Genomic DNA, 25,010 nt, shown 5'->3' with positions numbered 1-25,010 from the left:
AGTCTGGGTGAGATTATGAGTCATAAGGGCAACAAATAGTTAATGCCACATTCTCTGCTAGGCAGGTCTACAGAAGCCCTGCAGAGGCAGAGTTGGTAGAAGTTATTACATTATTTAGGCAGATCCATCATTCTCAAATACCTCTATTTCATACTTACCAAAAAGAAAAAAAATGTTAAGTTTTAGTGCAGTGGTTCTCAACCTGTGGGTCACAACTCTTTTGGGGTTGCATATCAGATATTCTGCATATTAGATACTTACATTTCAATTCACAATAGCAAAATTAGTTATGAAGTAAAAATGAAATAGTTTATGGTTGGGGTCACTGTAGCATGAAGAACTGTATTAAAGGGTCACAGCATTAGGAAGGTTAAAAACCACTAGGCCAGTGTATAAAGAAAACTTAGCATTTAAGGACTTTGCTGATCACTGGCTTTCAGCAGATGTCCATGTCTGTCCTGAGTTACTGCTCCCTATTGCCCTGACTCACCATTGATCAGGTAGGGGTGGTTGCAGCATTTTCTTAGTTCCATCATAGTATTGATAAGATTGGGCATGTTGTGCTGATTTGCGCCTTTGGTCAGGAAGGAAAAGTTTTTCTCCAGGATGGCACGGTAATACTTTTTCTGGATATTGGTCAGTTCTACTTCGATGATGGTTTCTTGCTTGGGAGCAAGGTTCTTTTCCACATCATCTTTCAGGCGCCGAAGCATCATTGGTTTTAAGATAGACTGCAATTTCTTTACCTGTTTAGGAAAAGGATAGCCATTTATTTGACCCAGTCTGGACTAAATGATCAATATGATATTTCAAGATTCACTATAATCTCTTCAATGTCATCATAGTATTGAGGTCATAAAAATCACATGAAAAGGGGAGCTTACAATAATATCTGGAAGAAAAGGGGATGTGGTTTCAATTCAACATATATCAAGAATCTCTGTGGCAACCTTTTAACAAAATAAAAAGGGAAAAGGAAGACAACACCTATTCTCTAGGATGGAGGAAACAGCTTTCTTGCTCTTTTTCCTACACACACATGCACGGAAATTATACCAAGAATACTTTGTCTTGTTAGAAAGTACAAGTGATACATTAAGAAGAAAGACAGAGATGCTGAAAAGGACAAAGTTAAGAACTAGAGGCAGTTTGAAATGGAGTTATCCTATGCCTTTCAAATAACAGCATAAGTATTTGTGTTTAGAAGTAGGAGTGTGTGAAGAATTAAATGCTGTATGGTAACATCGTGGGAGCTGTCATATTTGGTCCATTTCAAGTCTGGCAGTGTTCTTTGCTAAAATTTGGCTACGTGTCTAAGAGACCACACCTACACAAAGATCCCATTCACTAGACTGTAGAACAAGGTAACCCATTCCCTCTTCCAGGAAGACAATGACAGTGTAGTTGATTCAAGGTCAGACACCCGAATTAACCCACATACAGCTCAAGTGTGATACAAGATCAACCCTAATGAGAAAACAAAAAAAGGACATGAGAGCACAAAAGAAATCAAGTTCAAAGTCAAGAAGGGCTGTCTGCTCACTGTTTCTAGAAGGGGCAGGATCTGCTGCAGCACTGCTCCCCGAAGAAACAGAGCACAACTCGAGGGTCGGGAAGGAGAGATACTTACTGAAATAGGTCTTGGACGACGATGAACATGTTTTAAGTTGGAAATAGACATTTCTGAGAACTTATATGTACTGTGTTTTAAAATAAAACATTTCTTCTTTATAAAATAAGTCGAATGAAGATTACCAGAGAGTGGGATTGGGAGATGTTGGTCAAAGGTCATACAATTTTAATTAGATAGAACAAAGTGAAGAGAGCTATTGTATAACATGGCAACTATAATTAGTAACAATGTATTCTTGAGGACTGCTGTGAGAGTGGATTTTGAGTATTTTCACCACAAAATGTAAGATGATAATGTAATGCATAGATTAAGAAGTTTGATTCAGCTATTTCTATGTGTACATATTTCAAAATCTATGGTATAAAACGCATATACAATTTTTGTGTCAATTAAAAAAATATAATTAAAAATACAAAATAAACCCGACAGCTAATTTTTTTTTTCTAATATCAACTTTAAACCTAACTGTTTTTAGACCTTAATTTTACTATCCAAAGGAATTTAGGAATGTTGTTCCCCCAATGGGTAAAGAGTTACTATGTAAGAGCCTAAAGAGAAAAACAGTGCTAGCTAATTGTTAAAGGTAGGGACAAATGTCAATCTGCCACATGCTGGGTTCAGCTTTTGCCCTTCACTTGGTTCATACCTGAATCATTTAGAGTATACTATATGCCAGACACTTTGCTGGTCAATACAACAAACACAACTTTGAAGAAGATGTGGGCCTTGTCCTCAAGGAGATCATTGTCTAGGAAGAAGAAAAAATGCATACCACAAATTAAGTGCAATGGGAGAAGAGGATGCATTTCCAATGGTCCAAAACTGGAGAGTGGGTTGGAGCTGGCTTTTGAAGGATCAACAGATATTGAATGCAGAGGAGGAGAATTAGATGTGATTTTTTTCACTGTTTCCAATGTCTGAAGTGCTTGACAAGTAAAAGCAACAGATTGGAACCACAGTGTATTCACATCAGTTAGTGGCAGTCTTAAACTTTTCTGGTCCCCAAATTCTCTACACCAACACATTTTTGCACCGTTGCTAGATCAATTAGCTTTCTTTAAGAAAAAGTCTTGTAAGACTCCTCTGTTACCGTCTTGCTCTTCAACCTCCATTTCAAGATCTTCCAACAACATAACCATGACTCTTCTGGTTTTACTCTGTACTTCGGTCATCCTGTTTCAGCCCAACCAGATCATCTGTCACTACTATATGATTTCATGGCTCTGATTATTCTGAGCTTCCCCTCCCATGTAGTCACTCTTCTTCACCACTGGGAACCTACTCTCAAAAGATTCTTATATCGTATCCTCTCCTTTGTCATTCCAGACTCCTAATGGGTATGACCCTTCCTTTTACATGCCCAACTCTGCTATTTGTTCCTCTTATAGCATTAAGCTTGTCTGACATATTTTTTTAATTCCTAGTAGAGACTTCTAACAACAATAGATGAATATTTTTATAAATTGGGTTTAATAAACTAGACTGTACTAGATCTTCTAAAGCTGGAGAACTTCAGGTAATTGAAACAAAATTAGAATTATCAGTTACTCCACATATGTGACTGCCTTTTTTTCCTCACACTGTGTAATGTATAACCAAGAAGAGTGGCCCTGGGAACATGCTGCAGATTATGGAGCAGGAAGGATGAAGGAATGAGGGAAGCAGAAGACAACACCATGCTCCTGAGGCCAGAGCTACACACATCACTGAACGTGCAAGGACATTCAGTGAAGCAGGAGGCCAAATAATTCTTATTAGCAGTAAGAATTGCTAATAATTAGGTGCCTTCTTCAACATAAACAAATATTCAAAACTCATTTTACGAGAGTAGGAACTTTAAAACATCCTGTCTTGCATTTTCCTTAGCGTCAAGGGAACCACCACGTTGTCTCGATCTGTTAGGTTCCCAATTACCTGCTCTTCTGTTTTGAGATCGCCAAACTCCTCTAAGAAAGCAGTCTCTGAAGGAAACTGCGATGGCTCCAGAAAGTTAAGCAAACTGAAGAGCTCTTCCACAGAGTTCTGCAAGGGTGTTCCTGTGAGCAGCACTTTGTGTTCCTATAAAAATTAAAAACAGATTGTGAACCATGTTGGAGTCACAAAAATAGTGCATGTCTGTAGTGAAAAATTAGTCATGGCACTCTGTGCCCAATTTGGGGGTAAATGTTTAATGAAAAGACTGGGTGCCAGTACTGCTAAGCAGTAGTCATCAGCAGGTCAGCTCTCCTTTCATATCAGTGACTCCAGCGGCAATTGCATAGTAACCAGAGCAGCCATTCGTTCACTCAGAATCGCTATGGGCCTGCCTACCTCTGTTCCGAGGCAGTCATGTTAAGGCTATCATCTCTAGTACCAGTTCACTCAGGGACCCAGCACAAACTGGAAAACCTCATGTTTCCAGGTTACAAATTTCATGGAATTTTAGTGCTTTCTAGGTCCCTCTGGTAGTCAATCTGTGGCAAAAAGGATGTGCAAAAGAAATTCATGTTTATTTACGTAAAAAGCTAGCTAGCTCTCACCAGGGCCATGAGCTTTAGCCCCTCCAGAAGTTTGCAGTTCCTGTTCTTCAATCTGTGGGCCTCATCTATTATCACACAGCTCCAGTGAATCTTCTTCAGCTCTGGGCAATCTGCCAGGATCATCTCAAATGTTGTGATGACAACATGGAACTTGAAGACTCCTGAAAGGGGGTTTCCCTGAGTATGACACAGATCAAAGCAGAGCTTTACACTAGGGCTACTGAATTCTACTCGTAGTTCTGAGAAAACAGCACAGTTCAGTGGTAGATGAGAAGCCAACATGCCCTGTTTTCTCTCATATGAGGAAGGAGAAAACCTAAGAATGAACTATTTAGAAAAGAGAAGACCTCAGAATATCACAGAATCCAATTTCAAGTCAGTGTCCTCACGAAGAGGAGAAAGATGAAGGGCAATAAGGGAACTTTTCGTTTCTGAATCATGATTACTAAGAAGACTATTCATGCATTATCTTCAGCCTAGAGTCTACTTAAGCCAGACCTACCTTCAACGCTCAAGGAAACCCTCTGCTACTTTTCAGATTTACATCATCTTACCCTATCACTCAGTTCTAGCACAACTCAAAGAGCAGTGTGCACATAGCTGTTATAAGTGCTGCTAGACAGGCTACACCCCCTTCTGCTGTCTGTCTGGATGTCACCATCACATCTCAAGAGTAGAGCTGCCTACTGATAAAGCAATATAAAATTTCTACCAAACAATGCATACATTATCTGAACCCCTGGTTTTCCTCTGATTGATCATTTTTTTACTTTTATTATAAAAATCACTGCCTGGTGAAAATACAGAAACATACTCAATAAAGTGATAACAGATAACAAAAATATAGAAAATAAAGTTGTGTTTTCAACATGAAACTCGCTTTTATCTTTCCTTATCCAATCTGTTTATTTCCTCTACAAATTCCCTGGGCACAAATTTTAAACACCATACACTTTTCTTTTTAATAAAATTTTTTGAGACAAAGTCTCACTATGTAGTCTTGGCTGACCTCACAAACAAGCAACTTCACAGGTTAGTCAGTAAACCAAGTTTTCAGTGTCCTAAAAAAAGACCTCACGTGTATCTCATAGGGATAAGAAAGCACTTCAATGTGTGTTTTGTTACAGTCTTACACAAAATACACAGGGTGAGCCTCAGCAAAAGGAACCCTACAAACAAGCAAACAGTAGCTCAAGATGAAGGACTGAAACTCCCGAAGACAGGTGGCAGAAAGGCTGTTGTGAAGTTAGGAGTCTCTGGGTCTTTGGCTTCAGTGGGGCTCACCTGTGCATCCCTGTACACCATTTCATACTGCTGAATCATCTGCCTGCTGATCTGGCTGCCATGGTACACAATAGCATTCATCTCCGTCCACGTCCGGAATTCTCGCTCCCAATTAGTGATGGTGGAAAGAGGGGCAATGATGAGAAAAGGACCATGGATTCCCCTGACGAATATTTCTGAAAGGAATGTGATGGACTGGATGGTTTTCCCTAGGCCCATTTCATCCGCCAAAATACAGTTTTTTCTGCAGAGGGTAAGAAGTATGAGTAATTCATTACCAACACAGAAAATCACAGAGGTTAGTTATAACTCAGGCTGATCTGAGGTGAGGAAAAAGCTTTATAATTTTGCAGCAATGAAACTAAAACTAGTTTTATAATTATTGGTGCTTTGCCTAGGCCAATTTATAAAACAAAACTATTAGAATAGAAACTATAAATACTATAAAAAACACTATTAAGACAGGGGGAAAATGTCTACAACCCAAGCTAGACTTTTTAAAATTTAATTTTTAAGTTAACTTTTTAGGCTAGCACACACACCATTGTGTTTTCTCTCATACATTATCATTACAGTTGGTTCCTTCTTGCCCCAACCTCATGCTGTTCTCCACTCTCCCTACAGAGACTTTCTTTTTTGCTTCCATGTCACACACTCAACTGTACTCTTATTCCTTCCTTTCTCCCCTAAAACCTATGTTTATCTAAGCCAGTTTTCAGACCTTCAAATTTCCTAGAAACTACAGTAAAGATGGAAGCCCCATTGTTTACTTTTGTATTTATCAAAGGACAAAAATTTAACCTACATAATAAACTCCTTGTCATGAAAGTAAAGACATTTCTATCTAGTGATCAGAAGCAAAAGTGGTGGTCCTGGAAGAGGTGTGAACACATCTGGTTTCACCCCCTCACTGTTCAGATATGTGATCCAACAACCTGTAGTTGGGTAACTTTTATGCTCTGGGTCGCATAGTAAGTAGCAAAGGCTACACTAGAACATTAGGACACCAGAATCCCTTCTAAGTGTGTTTTGCATTACAATGCACTGACTTAAAAATACTGACTGTTGTCTTATGAAAATCTCAATCTATCTTTCTCAAATTTCACCAGGTTCTTCTAGATTCTAAGATGAACTAGAATACAAATAATTCATTAAAAAAACAGTGGAGCGAGTCTATCTGTTCTCTTTCACGGACTTTAAACTGAGGAGTGGCAGGTGCAAAGACAGGAGGCATGGTGGCAGATTCCTATAATTCTAGTACTTAGGAGGAAGAAGCAGGGGATCAAGAATTCAAGGTTTTCTTAGTCTGCAAACTGGATCTGAGGTTACCTGGACCACATAAGACCCTCTATTAAAACACTAAAACCCAGAGAGACAAAGCCCATCCTCCTAGGATCTTAGTTTTATTCCTCCTATCATTTTGATCAGGCCATGCCCCTCTATCAATCAACACACTTTCAATGATATCAACATATTTCTCCTTTCATTCGGGAAACTGACATAAAAATAAAGTTCTGGAAGATTCCAAGCTGGGAACAGTGCTGCTCTTGCCATTTTTCTAGTCTACTCATTATGTCTGCGGCTAAGGCAACAATACACCTGCAGTGTGTGAGCACAGGCCGGTTTAGAGTCCCTCACCTGTTGTACCAATTGAAAAGAAGCCAGTTCATCCCCTCCAGCTGGTACTCCCGCAGCCGGTTACTGTTCTTATACTCACGAGACGTCTCCAGCTTCTGCCAGGCATCAGAAGCGGGTCGCTCCTAGGGAGGAAGCAGAAAGCACAGTGTACAAAATGGTTTTAAAAACATAACATGGAAAACAATGGGCAAGCTAGTATAAATTCCCATGCTGCTCCAAGGACGGATTCAAACTGCTTACATTTTTCTCAATGGTGCGACATTTTCTAAATCTTACCAGATTATGAATACTTCTATAAGGTTTACAAACAGTAATAGACCGACTTAATATCTAGTGTCAGACATCTTTACTAGGCTCTTGGATGACATTCTCATCTACACTTTAATTTCCCAACAAGTTTAGTTGGGTTTCATGGTTTCTCTAACAGAATTTCACTTTTGCTTGTTTGTGTCTCCTCACAGGGAAGGACAATGAGTAAAAGACTGTGCTGATTTGTCTCTGACGTTAGCACAGGAAGAAAAACTTCTTTAATTCTCCTTACACAAAATACAGGCATTCTTTCCTTTTCGTTTTTCTTTCTTTTCTTTTTTTGAGATAGGGTTTCTCTGTGTCGTTCTGGCTGTCTTTGAACTCATAGTGATCTGCCTGTTTTGGCCTCCTTAGTGCTGAGATTAAAGGCATGAGCCACCACTGCCTGGCCAAGTGTTCTCATCTTTTGTTTTTCCAAATGAAATATCAGTTTCTAAAACTCAGTCATCTTGTGAATACTAGCGAGATGCCACATGACTATATACAAAGTTAAAAAGATGTATGTATCTGTGTGTAGGTATGTGACCATGAGTGCCCAGAGGAGGGTGAAGGATCTCCTGGAGCTGGAGTTATAGGTGGTCTTGAATTGCTAAATAAATGAACTCAGATTCTCTACAAAAACAGTAAATGCTCTCAGCCCTTTTCCCAGCCCCTTATATATTGCTTCAAGATAACCATGCAGCTATATCCAGACTGTTCATTTTTTTCATAGACTGTTTGTGAGTATTACAATAAAACCATTCTTTAATCACTGAAGCTATGTATCTGACAGGGAATTATTTTTCAAAATGGTGCCTTGCCAATTATTTTTCAAAATGGTGCCTTGCCAAGGTTGTAGAAATGGCTTAATGGGTGAAGTACTCACCATGTAAGCATGAACACCTGAATTTGGATCTTTAGTACACCCACAAAAAGTCAGGCATGGTCATGCAAAACTGTAATGGAGGGATGAGACATAGATGGGCTAATCTTTGGAGCTTTTTGGTTAGCCAGTTTAGTGAAGTGGTAAGCTCGCCCTGCTCCCATTAAGTGGGTAAGTAAACAATAACATAAACAGCAATAGATAGCATGTGTGCACATACATACATAAGATGGCTTTCAAACTCTAGCTTACAAGTTTTTTAAAATTATTATTATAATTTCAATTAAAATGACAGTGCTTACTTATTTAGGAGACTATTTAAATCTTTATCCATTGAGCTTTTGTACCCACAAATTTATTTAGGCTTTAGTTTCTTATTTACACAAAGAAACAACTTTTTAGCTTACAAACAAACTGAATCTCTAAACTGACATTTATGATCTTAAAAAGAATTCTTAGGTATCAGAAATGAGAGACTGGATTTTTTGTTTTTCTATACAGCATTTTTTTTAGTCTTTTGTAATTTTACTTTGAATTACTTCTACAATAAAGTTTACATCTAAAATCTGTTGCTAACTGAAGCTAAGACATTTTTGTATGTGATATCTGAAAAATAACTTCCACTATGTCACTCATACTTGGAGTTGAGTCTAAGCTATCCATGACCTTCCAGAAAGACAGAAGTGACAGCTTGCCTAGAGATTACTTCAGCTGTGTTAGACTACGCACTTTGAAATGGGACCGTTGAATGCTAGCAGCAGCACAGTTATAGGTGTTTTAGAAATAAAAGAGAAAACTTACCATGCCAATGTATTTTATAGAAACAGCTCTGAACAAACACACCCTGTACTCAGCAGCTACTCTGTCCCTTTGTTTTCAGAACCATTCAGCCCAGATTCCTGAAGCCCAAGCCACCCTGTCCATTGGGGGTTCTTTACAAGGAAAGGTGGATGATTATCTGGAAGCTTCTCCCCCTCTGTTGATTCGATCACTGGCTCTCAGTACTGTAGAGGCCATTTGAGGGGCCTTATTGAAAGCTCACGGCTGGCTTGGGAGCACCCTCGTGCAGCAGCATCCCTCTCTGAACCACTCATCTCTCTGGACCGTTCTTCGTTCAGACACTGAATGTCCTGTTCACCAAGACAGGTAAGGTCTCAACTTCAATACCCACAGCAAGAGTTCTTTTGCAAAAAGTACTGTTTGTAAAGGTAATTTACCCTTTGTTTATGTATAGTGTCCATTTCAGTTTAGATTTTTTGAGATAAAATTTCAAAATGCACATTTTCAGTCCAAACAAATCAATTGGGAAAAGAAGACAAGTCTAAAAGGACACTAGCTCACCGAGAAAACAGTGTCACAGCCTCACACTTGCAAAGTAGAGAAGGAGAGTGCAATCACCTGACACCTGAGAACTCCTCCTTCCTGCCCAGAGGGAGCTTGCTGATGAGAACGGGTTGGGATTCTGATGACTTGTAGATGGTAAATCAGCCTCAGAATGAACCTCTGCTCCCACAATGCTTTGCTTGTGTATCATCACAGTTAGGTGTGCTGTACTGTTCCACATGCATGTACTCTTTCCTTTAGACTGGACTCCTGGCTTGTACCTTGTTTTCTTTATGGTATCACACACACATCAACCTTTATCATGCTTAGTAAATGACTGACAAATTAAAAGAATAACTAGAGTACATATATAATGGAGGGCTAAAAGGAAGCTTGTCAACTACTTAGACAACACACCGTGAGCTGTGTGAGTTTCTAATCGCAAGTCAGTATCTTCAGATGCTTCTCTATATCTTCAATTGCTATTATACCAAAAACAAACACTGCTCTTAAATGGACTCTGACAGGGAGCTACACTTAATCTAGTCTTCCTCGTCCCACCAGTGATGCAAAAACTAGACGCAAAATTAAGTAACTGGATATTTTTTATATGAAAATGGTGATTTAAAAAAAAGAAACAGATCACTAAGGCCTTCAGTCACCCTCTGATGTGAGATTTCCCTCTATATGCTGTGGATATGTTTTATTACCATTGGTTAATAAAGAAACTGCATTAGCCTATGTCAGGACAGAACAGAGCAAGGCAGGAAATCCAAGCAGAGATAGCGGAGGAAAGAAGGTAGAGTCAGGCAGATGCCATGTAGCTGCTGAAGGAGACAGACACTGGAACCTTAACGGTACAGCTTCTTGGTAATACACAGGTTAATAGAAATGGGTTAATTTAAGATGTAAGAGTTAGTTATTAAGAAGCCGGAGCTAATAGGCCAAACTGTGTTATAGTTAATATAATTTCTCTGTGATTATTTGGGTTTGGGCAGCCGGGAAACGAAAGTGCAGTCTCTGGTTTCAACCTTCCTTAACAACTGCTCTTCCCAAGTTAGTTCAGTTAGTTCTACCCTAACAAGTCTCTGATTCCAATTCTGCCTCCTTTTAATTGTTTGGTACTCCATGTACAAATGACCTAAAATCAGAAGAGCAAATAAACCTATCTCGAAAACCTTTTCCTTGAGGTTCCAGGGATTTACTAAGGACCATTAAGGAGTATTCACTTTCAGAATATTCTAGTGGAGTGGGGATGGGGGATTATAAAACAAAGACTACTGAGGGAGCAAGAGATTCAAAACAGAGATTAGGAAAGACACTGCAGAGTTCCACACCATCTCTTCTGCATTCCATGTTACTGGTGCCAAAGGACAGATGAACACCAAGAATTACAAGTCCACACCCAAGCTTCTTACATGTTACACACATTAAAACAGAGTTCAGAGCAAGTGCTGATGAGGATGCAGATGAAGTTTGTCAAGGGGAGAGAGCATCAAGGGAAGAAGTCATTCAGGAACCCAAACAAATACACACCATAATTGCTAAGATTAAAAGTTAACGTGTTACAAGAGGTGTCAGACAGACACACAGACACATTACCACGTGCTTAACTTCAGGGAGAACTTGTAGAGACTCAAATTCTTTAACTTTTGCAGGGTCCACATCTTCTTCTAGTTCCCATGTGCTTTCTTCATAAGGCAGGGAGCACCATTTCACCAGGTAATGTGTCACTTCCTGATGGGAAAATTCAAGAAACTTGGTAACCAACCATTCTTTGCCAGCCCCAGAAAACCCACCCTGCAAGAGAACACATAAATGCCAATAAAACAAAGATCATTTGTTGACAAGACAAGCAGTGAGTGTGGAAGAAAGGACAAATTTTACGAAATGAAAATGGCAACACACCTACCTCCCCTGTTTCTGCATCCTTGGTGTGGGCCACCTCTAAGATACGGTCGATTTCTATATAGTCTGGATTGAACAAGTCTTCATCAGGCTAAGGCAAACAGAATACAGTTAAGATGTGTAGTGTAGCTTTCTATCTGCAACTCTTAACAACCAGGGTTTATTTTTAAGTGGCCCCTTCTCTGGACTCTTTCTGAAAACAAAGAAGAAAAGTGCTTGAGAGCAAGTCATTTCACAGACATGCTGGAAGACTGTCCTCAAATCCTACTTTTCATGGCTAAATTTAAAGGATCCAACCACTGTAGAGGTTGAACCAGGGCCAAGTAAGACCTTCTATAGCAATATTCCAAAGTCAGCACAAGGATACCCTCTGTCTTATAGCTCACTGTTCTTTGGTGACTTTAAATGAGAATTTCTTTTTCTTAATACTGATAAAGTCCTATTTCCTGATTTAGGTGGTAGTTACAAGTTTTATTTTGTAAAAATCCACTGAGTTGTATACCTTGGATTTATTTTCTTAAATATGTATTTTATGCTTCCAAAAAGGCTGAATTAGGTCACATTTAAGACTAGTTAATGTTTCCCAAGCTCTGCAAAATGCTGTCAGCTAATCCTTACTGAACAGGTACTATAAGTACTTTATGCCTCCATGAGAGGAGAGATGGCAGGCAAAAGTACGTGTACTTATTTATGTATGTACTCATATATAGCTATGTAAAGTAAATCATCTGGAGATCAAAGCATGACACAGCAGCAGCTAAAAACACTGTTTTAGACCCCATTTTAAATAGCTTAACTACATGTATACTCATGATGTGTATGCTCATCAGAACATTAAGTTGTACACCTAAAATTTATGCAAATATTGCTAATTTATATTTCCATGAAGTTGAAAACAACAACTGTTCCATCAAGTGTTCTCAAGGCAGACACTATTCAGAGTCCATCTATATACATAAAAGCACACTGAATCAGCAGTGGCTTATTCAAGTGGTCCAAGGCTACCCTGCCCTGGGTGTATACATGGTCTGCGAGAAGCCCTCACAGTTTGACTTCAGAGTACAAGTTCTGACCACTACACATTCCACTTCCAACCTCTGCACTGACTCAGTCATGCTTCCATCCCTGTACCACAGCCTCCAATCCTCCTGCAGCAAAGCCCCCACTAAGCGCTCACATCCAAGTGAACATGCTGCCACGCTGAAGGCTGGTAACACCAGGCACAACAGCACTCTCCACAATGCAGCTCAGGCAGAATGACTTGACAGGCAGTAAATTTGTGGGCAATTAAACTGGCAGTGCAATCATTTGTCTACTAACTAAATTATAAAACCGCTGAAACACTAACGCAGGCCATTAGACTCACTTCTCTATTTTAGTCACCCTAACTATCCAGACAAGCCTACACTCTGACTTTCTCACTGTTCATCGAACACTAATGCGACAAGAAGCCTGGGTTTCCAGAGTGGATTTCAAGTCAGAAAGCACTTACTTCTGTGGCATGTGTGAACTCTAGAGCAGGGGTCTCTCTCAGCTAGGCCTTAGATGGCTCATAAAGCAGTTGGGAATAATGAGCATGAAAATGATCAACCCAAAATTAAATCTCTGTTCATATCACAAGATTATTTTTCATTTGTCCAAGTTACTAATATAAACACCAAATAGTTGACATCCTCTCCACTATTACTCATCCTTAATTCTGTGATGTGCTCGAATCTTCTCGAAAGCTCATTTCTGGAACTAGAGATAGCTCCATGGTTGAGAGCACTGGATGATCTTCCAGAGGATCTAGGTTCAACTCCCAGTACCCACAATGCAGTTTACAACTATAACTCTAGTTCTGGGAGATCTGATGCCCTTTTCTGTCCTCTGAGGGAACCAGGCACACAAGTAGTGCAAATATACCTAGGCAAAATACCAATCTACAAAACAACAACAACAACAACAACAACAACAAAAAAGCCTTTTCATTTCTACCAGAACAAACTCCGGTTATACTATTCTAAGACACACTCAACACAATTTCCCCTGTCTGCAACAAAGGAAAAGCCACCCCCGTGGGACTGTATCAGAAAGCAGGGGATTGTGTAGGCTTCATTACTAATTTTAGATTTATTTTTTAAAAAAGGTAAGAAACGGATGTAATGAGCACTGATCCCATGCCTAGCTCCAGTGACAAATAGGCTGTCTGTCTGTCTGTCTGACAGGGCTTAAAATGGAAGAGTCAGACGTGTAAACAAGTTACTACATTGCAAACTCTTGCGAAAATAGAGGTGTGAAAGAAATGTTCCAAGAAATACAGAGACTACCCGACGGGCTCACCATGGCCTGTCTCATTTAGCATCGCCTTCTTTCCCCAACTCTATTTCGGAGGAACATGTTACAAAAAAATAGTTCTCACGGGCTTTAAACCACCATAGAGACTCTGAATCAAACTGCAGTTTTATTGAGGGTGCGTATGTGTGATTGAACCCAGGGCCTTGAGCGCTCTAGGAAACTGTCATAGCACTGACCTACATCTCCAGCACTAACTGTGAGATTACATCAGAAGGATCCCAAATGACATCATTCTGAAGCAACTTATCAATAGCAGAAGGACCACAATGTGAACCACGGTTGGAAAAATGGATGAGCAATATACTATAATTGATGGCACTTGAGCCTAAGCGGTCCTGTAACTCGCCCTGTAGACCAGGCTGACCTCAAACTCATGGATCTGCCTGCCTCTGTCTCTCAAGTGCTGGGATTAAGGACATGTGTCACCACCACCTGAATATAAGACTATGTTTTAAGAGTATTTTTATTTTTTCTTTCCTTCAAAAGTTATCTGTACAAAACTATACATTACATATTACAAAAAAAAAAAAAAAAGGAAAAAAAAGGAAAGAAAGAAAGAAAAGAGAAGTGTGGGCTGGAGAGACAGCTGAGCACTTCCAGATGTCTTAAGTTCAATTCCCAGCAACCACATGGTGGCTCACAGCCATCAATAATGGCATCTGATGCCCTCTTTGGGCATGCAGATGTACATGTAGATAAGAGTACCATATACTTAAAATAAATCTTAAAAGTGTTAAAATTCTATCAACCAGAAAAACATGATATCCATGTATTTACTCAAAACATTTTTTATGTATTATTATGATGTTTCTTTTTTTTGCACTCCAGTATGGAATTGCCCAATGTTCCGTTGGAGCCTGGCTTTATTTATTTATTTTTTTAACTAACATCTGTTCATAACATTAAGCTTATTTCCAAAGCACCAATAATTTTCTTTAGTATTATGCTCACTAAATGTATAGTATCCTATTCTATAGGCTATATAACTTAGACTATTATCCAACATTGTGTTTGCTTTTTAATTATCAGTATAAATATGTTTTAAAATAGCTAATTCTTTATACAAAGACTTTATGGTTTCTTAAAATGAATGACAACTATACTAAAACAAATTGGGGATATCTGATGGGTCAGACTTAGTCATGTTCACAGTAGGGACAAGAAAGCCAGTGTCTGTTGTCCCCAATAATGGTTAATACCTAGAACAGCCTTAAATGCCTTTAAAACCCTCAAATATCTAATAAGTAAAAAACTGTAAGATTCCAATGGGCAGTGGAAGCGCACACCTTTAAACCCAGCACTTGGGAGACAGAGGCAGGTGGATCTCTGAAGAATCTGAAGCCAGCCTGGTCTACAAAGAAAGTTCCAGGACAATCAGGGATGTTACAAGCCCGCAACCTCCACCACACACAAAAAAACTAAACAACAACAACAAAACTTCAAAACTGTAAGATTCTAAAATTATTTGTACTTCTTTTGGTTTCTAGTGAAGCTACATGTTCTGGAATGCCTAATGACCAACATTTCCGTTCCTAAATTCCCTGCATATTTATCTACTTATTTCAAATCTGGTACTTTTCCTATGAAAGCTGTTTGGCATATGTCTGTGTAGACACGTAACTTATGTGTCTGTGTAAATATGCCGATTCCTCTTCCATGCAAGTGTGCACATGTGCCTAATTAGGGAAAATGAATATACAAGCTATATACTCATATTTTCTATTTACGTGAGATGTCAGTTGTATCGTCTGATCTAAAGCCACCCCAGATTTAACAATGAAACTCACAAGCCTTTTCTCTTGTTTTGAAATTCTCAAGCTTATTTTCTAACATTTTTGGCCTTTTGTATTTACATTCAAACTTTAAGAGAATGAATGTTGTTCTCTTTATTAGCATCATAACAGACTTGGCCAAAAGAGCTATACAGGACTTCACTGTGGACATAGAAACTTCCACCTAAATGTTTAGTGCAGAAAGAAAAGCAGCAGTGAAATGAGTCAATACACATTGCTTCACCTCAGTAAAAATGTGCTTCATCTGGGCCTGTTTGTTCCTAAATCGCTTGATCTTCTGTGCGATGCGGGGATCCTTTTCCAGCTCTTCCATTGTGGCCCATTTACAATGTAAATAGGAACTATCCAAGGACATACAATTGTGAGACAAACACAGAAAAATACTATTAAGGTCCCAATAAAAAGGATGACCATTGTACAAGAAGTAGCAGGTGTCTACTGTGACACTGCTGGATACTGCTTACAAGGACCTTTCCCTAAAGGGCAACTATAGGATTGACTTCAAATCACCAATTTTTCTGCAGGTTCCACCAAAACTGGCTCAGAGGAGACAAAGGGGCAGACTTTTGGACAAATTATCAATACACACCAGTGAAAGAAGGCAGGTAGCAGAAAGAGGAGAAATGCAAAAGGAAAAAGAATATACACCACAGAACAGCTTTTCCACCTTGGGTGCACATGGGAAATGCTCAGAGCCTTTAAAAGCACATCAGTCATTAGGGCCCACTCTGACTATGTATCAAGTGGTCCTTGGTAGAGCGAAGGCTTTAGTAGTTTTTAAAAACTTTCTGGGTGATTCTACATGAAGCCCAAAATGAGTAATACTGACTAATGAGTCAAGATCATGCCTTAGGGTCAGTTGATAAAAACATAGAAAATAATGAAGAGTCATAGGAAAGAAAGCTTTATTCACATAAAATTTAAATACAAGTAGAATATCAAATAGACGTACAAATTTCTATACTTAACGTAGAACAGCTCCAGGTCAAATGGAGGTTCTCCTGGGTGAACCTGTAACCAACAGTAAACAGTTATCAGCCCATCCCCCAAGCAGCTCACCCATATAGGCCAAAACAAAACAGGTGAACCAATACCTCTGCCTCATTTTAGTAGGATTTCTGGAAAGCATTCCTATTATCTCAGGTCTTTTCTTACAAGTTAACAGCTAATCCTAATCCTAACTCTAAATTTTCCAAGAACTAGATGAACAGCTACTCAGTAGAGTAAGGGGTATAAAAAGGGATTTCTGCTGACATTTTTCCAAGGTCCACATGGAAAAAGCTTTTAGTCCAGGAAATGTGAGGACCACAGCATGGTGCAGAAGTAACTTAAGTTCATGGCTCTCTCCTGATTCTCTCTTCATGAAAACAACAATAAGGACGTCTATAATGAAGAGAAGATAAGCTGTATCTACACTGGGACCAACATACTGCCTCACTCATGGAACGTTCTCTTAGGAATTCCTAGGACAGCCCAAGATGGGTAAAGAAAAACTCCACTGTTTCCCATCAGGATTTCTTATCCACCTATTCTTGGCCCTGATGACTTTTATGGGATACCACACAAAGGGATAAAAATATGTTTGTTAGGATCTTAATGGAGAAAACTATCAACTGATCATTTAAGAAATTTAAGAACTTAGTGTCCTAAGAACCTCCACAGTGACAATGTTCTTGACAAGCTTTCACACTAGCCAAGGATAAATAGTTGGTTCTCCAGGCAAATCCTTCTCCACAGATGTAGTGTCTACTAGTGACAGAAATACATGAACAGGGGCCACCAACCTCCTGGACAGTCTTAGATGCCAGGATCTTCTCAATAATGTTTGCATCGTCTTCTGGAGGCTCCTGAAGACAGAAATTTAAGAGAAAAAGAAAGGTTACCAGAAACAGCATCCGAGAGAATAACTCTAAGTGTAGGATGAGGTTCTGAGTTGAGGGAATTTTGGATTTTGGAATATCTGTATAGACTACAATCAGAATAATGTATTTCAAAATCCTGAAATCTACTATTCATCTACCTTCACAAAGATACTCAAAGATTTTAGATTTGAAAACACTTTGGATGAGGGATGCATAGTTTGTTAAAGCATAGCTACTACCTCCTTCAAGGCTCACAGTACAGGACTAGCAGGATAGCTTGAAGGGCTAAAACTCTTAAAACACAAACCTAAACATCTGATTTAGATGTTCAGGTCCCACAATGGAATAAGACTGACTTCCGAAAGTGTGCTCTGATCTTGAGTGCGTGAGCATGTACACACACACACACACACACACACACACACACACACACACACACGGTAATTAATTAATTAAAAATGTAAAAGTTCACAGACTTTGAGTACCAAAGCCCTCCTAAGAAGTTCACAAATATTTTACAAAGCTAGAATTCAAACAGTAGGGTGCTAAGTTCTGGGCATAGCCCTTACTGTAAAGCAGAAGAGATTCTGGGCTCTAAGACTAAAGAACCAATACAATTGCTCCAAAGACTTTCAATTTTCGTAAAACTTACACATTTTGATGCATAAAATTTTCTATAATAGAAAAGAATCTTGGGGTGGGGGTGGACGCAGTGGTTAAAGTGATTAGTTACAAAACTTAATCAGTCTGATACCAGGACACAACAGCAGAGAGAACTTTCACAAGTTGTCTTCTGACCTCTATCCATGTACCACAGCATGTATATGCATAATACAAATAAATAAGCAAATAAATGTAGTAAAATAAAAAAGAAACCTAGAGTCTGACAATCTAATCAAACGATCCCAATTCTAATACCTATCAACTACTGACTTCAGCAAAGTTAATTACTATTTCTTGGTTTCTGAATACTAGTTGTAGAAGTGGTAGGAAAGATATATACCACCAATTTAATAGGATAAAACAGCACATGAAAACAGTTTTTAACCTATAAAACCAAGGTGTAATAATTTCTATTCAACTGCTGTTTCACTGATAATCCCAACTAAAAATCAATTCCTTTCTTCCTATCCTAGTCACACACCAAAATTCCCAGGCCCCCAATCTCCATGAAATCTTAATGAATAAATGTATAACTATTCATTGTACAAAACATCAGCACGAAAACAACAGTCTTGGAAGGACATCCTGAATCCGAGCTCCCTTAGGTTTAGCTTCTTTCTGGACTTGTGCAGTGGCCTTTCAATGGTTTCATATGTTCTATGACCTTTCTAGACCTACTTCAATCTAAGACTTGAAGCAGTACTGAAAAGAATGCTCACCACAACAACCTGACTAGCTAGAGCATCCCAGAAAGATGATTATGCCGCATATCAACTTCATATTCAATCACCCCAAAGGCCGTACCACTACAGAAAACATACTTTTAAACTGTCTTAAATCAAGCTCTTCCCAGAGTAAAGAGTGACGCCATGGCAGTGAAGTACAGTGCTCATCAAGCAGGCAGCAGATGGCCCAAGAAATCTGAGTATTTCCTCTGTGGGAGTCTTTCCCTGAACCTCAGCCTTGGCCTTTGGCTATGCCAGATGCCAGTAAACCTTTAAAATCTGCCTGTCTGTCTCCCTTGGAGCTGAGGGTATAGGTCTTTGTGAGGGGTTCCTGGCTTATTATACAGTGCTAGGACCTGAAATGGGTCATGACTGCAGAGCAGGTGCTCTTAACTGTAGAGCCTCAGTATTTTATTCAACCTCCCAAATATCTGAAGTATTATAATTTAAACACACTGACAGAATCAATACAAAAATTAAAGATTTTTTTTTTAAATGTTCAATTCCTTATGTTTTCAAACTACAGTGTGTCCTTTGTACTTTCAGCATACTTCAATCCAGGCCAGTCGTATTTCTAATGCTCAATAGGCTCACGTGGCTAGCAATGTCCATACAGGGCAGTATTAAGTAATGCCTGTATTGAGCAATGCAGGTCTATTCTCTTTTACTGATTTATTTCCCTATCCTCACAGCAAAACCACTGTCTAAAGACAGCTTATGGCAGCTTAATTACGAAGTTTTCACTGGTTTTCCCTTTTTACATTTGATAACATATTTCTATGCAAGGGCATCATCTTATCCTCACAGCAGATGAGTATGTACAATGAAAGTAAATGGAAACAGAAATGAGGGAGAGGGATCTATGAAAAAAGGGAAGTAGGATTATGTATTGGTTTAATGCTTTTTATACTATGAATAACAAAGAAAGGTAGGGATGGGAAGGAATAATAACTTAGTGCACGGGCTGTAGAAGGAATGCTCAGGGAAGGAAGCTTCCAGGGGTGAAGGCTCCCACACTAGGTCTTGATGCAGGCTGACAGCATATTCAGTCCAGTTTGCGTGTCAGGGCTTCTGAGTCTAGCTGTTCCTACTCTGATTCTGCTGGGACACATTTTCCACTTGAGCCTCCAGCACTGAACTCTGGGCTCTTGCTGCCCTCTTCCCACATATTCCCACAGACCAGCTATTTCTTAGCTTTCTTCAAAAGCGCATGTCAGCTCACCTAAGACTTGCTCTTTACTGCCTGCAATTATTAACTCAGCTAATTTCTATGTCCACAGGTCGTAGATATCTTTAAAAATATGCTGTGACAACTTCTCCTTTTCTGCCCATCTTACAGCAACCTCACCCGGAGGGGCAATCTTCCGATATTAACTCACACTAACAAGGTGCAGGAAGATTCGTTTTAAGGTTTCTTTCTTTCCAGTCCTCCTTCACCCTTTTTTTTTCGGGGGGGGGGAATAAGGGGAGAAGTCTACACTAATTTCGAAGTGACTACATCTAGTCTCATGATTTTAAATACTAGCTGTACTGTGAGGCCTGCCAAATTCACACATCCCAGATTAAAACTTCTCTCCAGACTGCAGACTCACATTCTAATTATTTCTTGCATCTCTACTTAGATGCAAATCTTAAGGTATTTTAAATTAAAATTTCTAAAAATTAATTCTTGGTCTGATACATTAACAAGTCTCCAGCACCTAAGTCCTAATCCCTCAATCAAGAGTCTTTCCCATCTGAGTTAAAAAAAATTCTACCTTTTCAGGTGCTCAAACCAAAGATCCTTATGCAATCTTTAACTGTTTTCTCTCCACATACCCACGTGTAGTGGTTTGAAAAAGAATCCTAGAGAGAATCTGTGCACTGATGCTTATTGTTATCTTGAGAAACTGGTTCAACTCTCACCAAGATCCACATGTAAAATCAAAAGCAGAAGAAGCTGTTTTGGTTCCGCAGTAGCTAGGGCTCTGATTTTGAAAACTTGTCAATAAGCTGTCCTCTCAAGGCCTGGGCATGCTAGCCTTGGCCTTTAGATTACATACTCACAAGACTGCCACTCTGAACAGCAAAAGTGACAAGAAAGCACACATCAGGCTCTTTCTTATTTAAATTTGGTGAAATTTTGGGACACAATTAATGCAAGACCAATTTCTACCTATGTTTCTCCATAAAAAACTCTCTTTACTAATATACTTAGAGGGAAAAGACTTGATCAATTTCTGAGATCATCCGTCAAATTAGCAACTGCTACCTTCAGGTAATTGAGAAGTCATAACCATATACCTGAAATATGATAAAGGGTTTGGGATAAACAACTTATAGTAGGAAATAAAATCCTTTGTAGTGTTTTAACTACCAATTAAACCATAAGATGTCCAAGAAAAGCCCAAATAAAGCAACACATTTCAATGACTCCACGCAGTCTTGCAAGAACTATTTTTAACTATTTATTTGAAAAGCACTGCAATGACAAATAATTCCTATCAATTATCATGTTCATTGGTTGGAGAACGTTGGCAGAGGAACGAATCAACTGAGTTGCCAGCCTCTAACTAACTGTGTGTGACCTGGATCATTCTGTACCTCATTTCTTAATGGTTAAATCTGGACACTATCTGTCTGTTCCTTGCTACTTTTCTTGTAAAGACTGAAGAAGAGACAAGTGAGGTAACATGAGGATATTTTAGGCTGGAGGAGAGGTGGCTGAAGGCCAGGCGTCAATAGTCTTTGTAAGCACACGAGTGTCTGGGAAGGATGGGTACCTGCCTTGCTGCTACTCTACATGAGCAGAAGGTTCTGCCAGGCAGCACCAGGGTCTCCAGAATGACACACAGCTTGTGTCCCAGAATGTGTTACTGGCAACGATTTCCCTCCCACACCCTCAGCATGATTCTGCATTTCCCTTTCTTGTCTTTTCTAAACCAGATACTTGGCATAGACCTCCTCAATTAATCCCCTTTTTACTTGTATGTCTGCACCAAGTCCCAGTGCCATCATTCTCAACAAATGCTCCCAAAAGGAAGAGAATGCAACTGGAATGCAAATAAGGTCATTCTGCTCTTCTGCTCTGATGCACTTGTGCCTTCTATCTCTAACTCAATCCACAGTATAAAGGCTACACATGCTAGTTGAGCTGCAAGGCTCTGCAGTGTGGCCTTTTCTACCCCTCAACCCTTGTATCTCATTGTTCCACAAGTCATAGCCTGGCAGGCAGCTAGCTTATCTCCATTGGTCATATAATCCATGGCTGCCTGTTAGAAAACGTCTTCTGAATGAGCTCTTTTCTATTCCAGCTTCTGTGTGGTCACTGTGCTTAGCACATACTTGCAGACTGCACTGATCGCAGTGTTAGTAAAGCCATATGTCCCTTCTACCAGACAGAACTCTGCAGCATCAAGAGTCATTTGGACACTTCCACCTACATCCCAGACTCTAGATTTGTAGCAGGCTCACAATGGTCATCTGTCAAACCACAGTTCCAACTATAATTACAAATTCATTATCAAGACAAAATTATACGATTTTGCTCTAAATTATTTATTATTTTATGTGTGTAAGCATTATATCTGCATGTAATATCTGTGTACTATGTACCTTCCTGATACCCAAGGAGGCCAGAAGAAGGTGTCAGATCCCAAGGAAGTGGGGCTACAAATGGTTGTGAGTCATCTTCTGGGTGTTGGGACTCAAACTTGGGTCCTCTGTGAAAGTAACAAGTGCTCTTAACTATTGATCCGTCTCTCCATCCCAAAACGCTTACTTTTTAAGGAATTATAATGTATGTTAGATGTGTAGCCTAGGCTGGCCTTGAACTCATGATCCTCCTACCTCTGCCTCCTTCAACAAATCCTGTTAGCATGCGCCCCTACAATCGGCAGTTACTTTCTAAGCAATTATAATGTATGTTACACGTGGGGGAGAGGAGAGGGAGACAGAAGGAGGCAAGAGAGGGGGAACTGTGGTTGGTATGTAAAATGAATAAAAAGAAAAGAAATGCCAAAAAAAATGTCAGATGACACCCGTGTGGAGGTCAGAAGGCAGCTTGTGGGAACTTGTCCTTCTCCCACTGTGTGGGTTCTGGGGACTGAACTCAGCTTGCCAGACTTGGTGGGAAGTCCTTTTATCTACTGTCTTTTTGGGATGTTTTTGGAGATAGGGTCTCACTCTATAGCCCCGTCTGGCTGAGAACTCACTATGTAGCCCAGGCTGGCCTCAAACTGATGGTGATACTCGTAATTCAACCCCCAGAATGCCACGATATAGATGGGATTTACCATATCCAGCAAGAATTTTACATTCTAATGAGTCAAAAAAAAAAACCCTTAATAAAAACGGATAATAGATCAGAATATATTAGTAAAGCATTTCAGCTTAGAGAACACACATTCCAATAAAATTATAAGCTGTGATTATATCATGAAGGAAATAAGAAACAATTGCTGGGACGAGAAGCGGGGATCTAGCTTAGATGAATGAAACAGGCAGGAAAGACCTTTCTACAGAGATCATGTTTTGTGAGACTTCACTGAGGGTGGCCCACTTATATAAAGTCTTGGCAGAGAGCATGAAAGCAGGGTAGCACAGGCCAAGGCTGTAGATGGAGATGAGGTGGCAAGCTTTGCGGCTTGAGGGCAACAAGAGGGAAAGATCATTTCTCTACAATGGCTATCTGGTGAAACCAGGATAGTGATTGTGTGGGTGCTGTTGAGAATGAGGAGTCTGCATTTTATTCCAAGTGCAGTAGGACACCTTCTGAAAGGTTACCACTGGTTAAGGCAATCTAACTTATACTCTAGTGAAGAGCCATTAAACTCTTTCAAGTAGGCCAGGATGACTTTTCAGCCAAGATCATACAAAGGCTATACCTCTGCCTGCCAGGCCAGCGTAGAAGCAGAGAGCGCAGATGTCCGGCCAGCTCCCAGGACAGCGATTGTTTCCCCGTCGTCATCCACCACTTTGAAGTCAAGATCCTCGTTGTATCTCCTGCGCTTTACTTGTCGTCCTGAGCGCCGTTTCTGCAGAACAAGCACACTTATCAGTGTGGCTGTGGGTCAAAAGGAAAACTCTCCACAGATATCATCATCTACATCTAGTGACAGGCCAAGCACAATTTTCTCAACTTCCAAAAGGAATCTTATACTTTTTTAAGAACTAAATTCATAGAGCATGGGATCTAGCTAGGTGAGAGATAAAGTGATGGTACAACCTCTGAATTGCCTGATCCACTAGAGATGTGTTTTAGTCATCAACGAACAGCAGTGCTTTTTTTCGTCCTTTCTGGGGCATCTAGTCCTAAGCAACAGGGATGGGAGGTAACCTCTGAATTCTGTCTTTGAGGTCCACTCAGATTTTCTAGTTTTTATTTACTTTTTTTTTTTTTCAAATTCACTTAGCCACCAACTCCTAAGAATGTACTGTGAGAAAATTAATACTAATTAATACAGGTTTTATTGGGATCTAGACTGAGACTCTCATACAGTTAAAACAGGGAGATATCTTCAGTGTGACAAAATAACAAGTCATATGGAAAGAGGTGTCCCCTAACAAGTAGCTTAGAACTGCAAGGCAGCACACACAGTAAAGCAGTGCGATGATGTCCAGCCCCACCTACCACTGGTTCCAAGCAGCACATGCATTTTAGGGAAATAGTCACGGGGAGCATGTCCCCATATACTTAATCTTAAATACAACAGCCCAAACAAAACAAGTAGAACCTCAGTTCCTTTTTCTTCTAAGACATTCTGTAAGCACTACGTTGCTATAGCTTTTTCACTTTATCATCTCTATGAAGTCTAATGCCATTTGAGGGATTCTTTAGAAAAACAAAACCCACAAAACTTCCCCTTTTCTATTTAGAAATAACCATCCCACAAAACTTTAACTCGTCAAATGTTGTCAACTCAATACGGCTGCTTTCCTGCCAGCACGGTTGCCTAACAGCCCCCAGTTCTAGCTTATACTTTGAAAATTTTCAAAGGCAGAAAATTTTTTAAAACTGTCTCACCCTGTCTTGGCAAGATTTGACAGTCCTGCTTATCCATTTTCCGATACTATGTATCTTGTCAGTGGTTGAGACATGGGCATTTCTTTGCCCAAAGGCCAGTTTTGCCAAGTGGAGTGTCTTTGGTGCTCACCGTTCTCTCGGGAGCAGATC

At 39.7% G+C, this 25,010-nt stretch overlaps 1 protein-coding gene across 6 annotated transcripts in view; it reads right to left on the bottom strand.

Annotated features, from left to right (window-relative positions):
• Chd6 (chromodomain helicase DNA binding protein 6) overlaps positions 1-25,010 on the bottom strand; it is a 148,486-nt gene that overhangs the window by 56,974 nt on the left and 66,502 nt on the right. For 5 of the 6 annotated variants that reach the window (XM_050150720.1, XM_050150724.1, XM_050150722.1 and 2 more), the window contains 11 exons: positions 23,722-23,871; positions 17,391-17,453; positions 16,559-16,617; positions 15,830-15,947; positions 11,481-11,567; positions 11,171-11,305; positions 7,075-7,196; positions 5,437-5,680; positions 4,153-4,329; positions 3,548-3,691; positions 491-746 (listed from right to left, as the gene is read on the bottom strand). In XM_050150720.1, coding sequence (XP_050006677.1) covers positions 491-746; positions 3,548-3,691; positions 4,153-4,329; positions 5,437-5,680; positions 7,075-7,196; positions 11,171-11,305; positions 11,481-11,567; positions 15,830-15,947; positions 16,559-16,617; positions 17,391-17,453; positions 23,722-23,871 — 1,555 coding nt within the window. Of the gene's footprint in view, positions 1-490; positions 747-3,547; positions 3,692-4,152; positions 4,330-5,436; positions 5,681-7,074; positions 7,197-9,643; positions 11,130-11,170; positions 11,306-11,480; positions 11,568-15,829; positions 15,948-16,558; positions 16,618-17,390; positions 17,454-23,721; positions 23,872-25,010 lie in introns of those variants that run through there. The other variant, XM_050150725.1, reaches the window with a different exon arrangement.

Source organism: Alexandromys fortis, unplaced genomic scaffold (assembly GCF_014885135.2).
Source record: "Alexandromys fortis isolate MF-2015 unplaced genomic scaffold, M_Fortis_MF-2015_v1.1 scaffold_27, whole genome shotgun sequence".
Lineage (NCBI taxonomy): Eukaryota > Metazoa > Chordata > Mammalia > Rodentia > Cricetidae > Alexandromys > Alexandromys fortis.
This window is presented reverse-complemented; position numbering and strand designations above follow the sequence as displayed.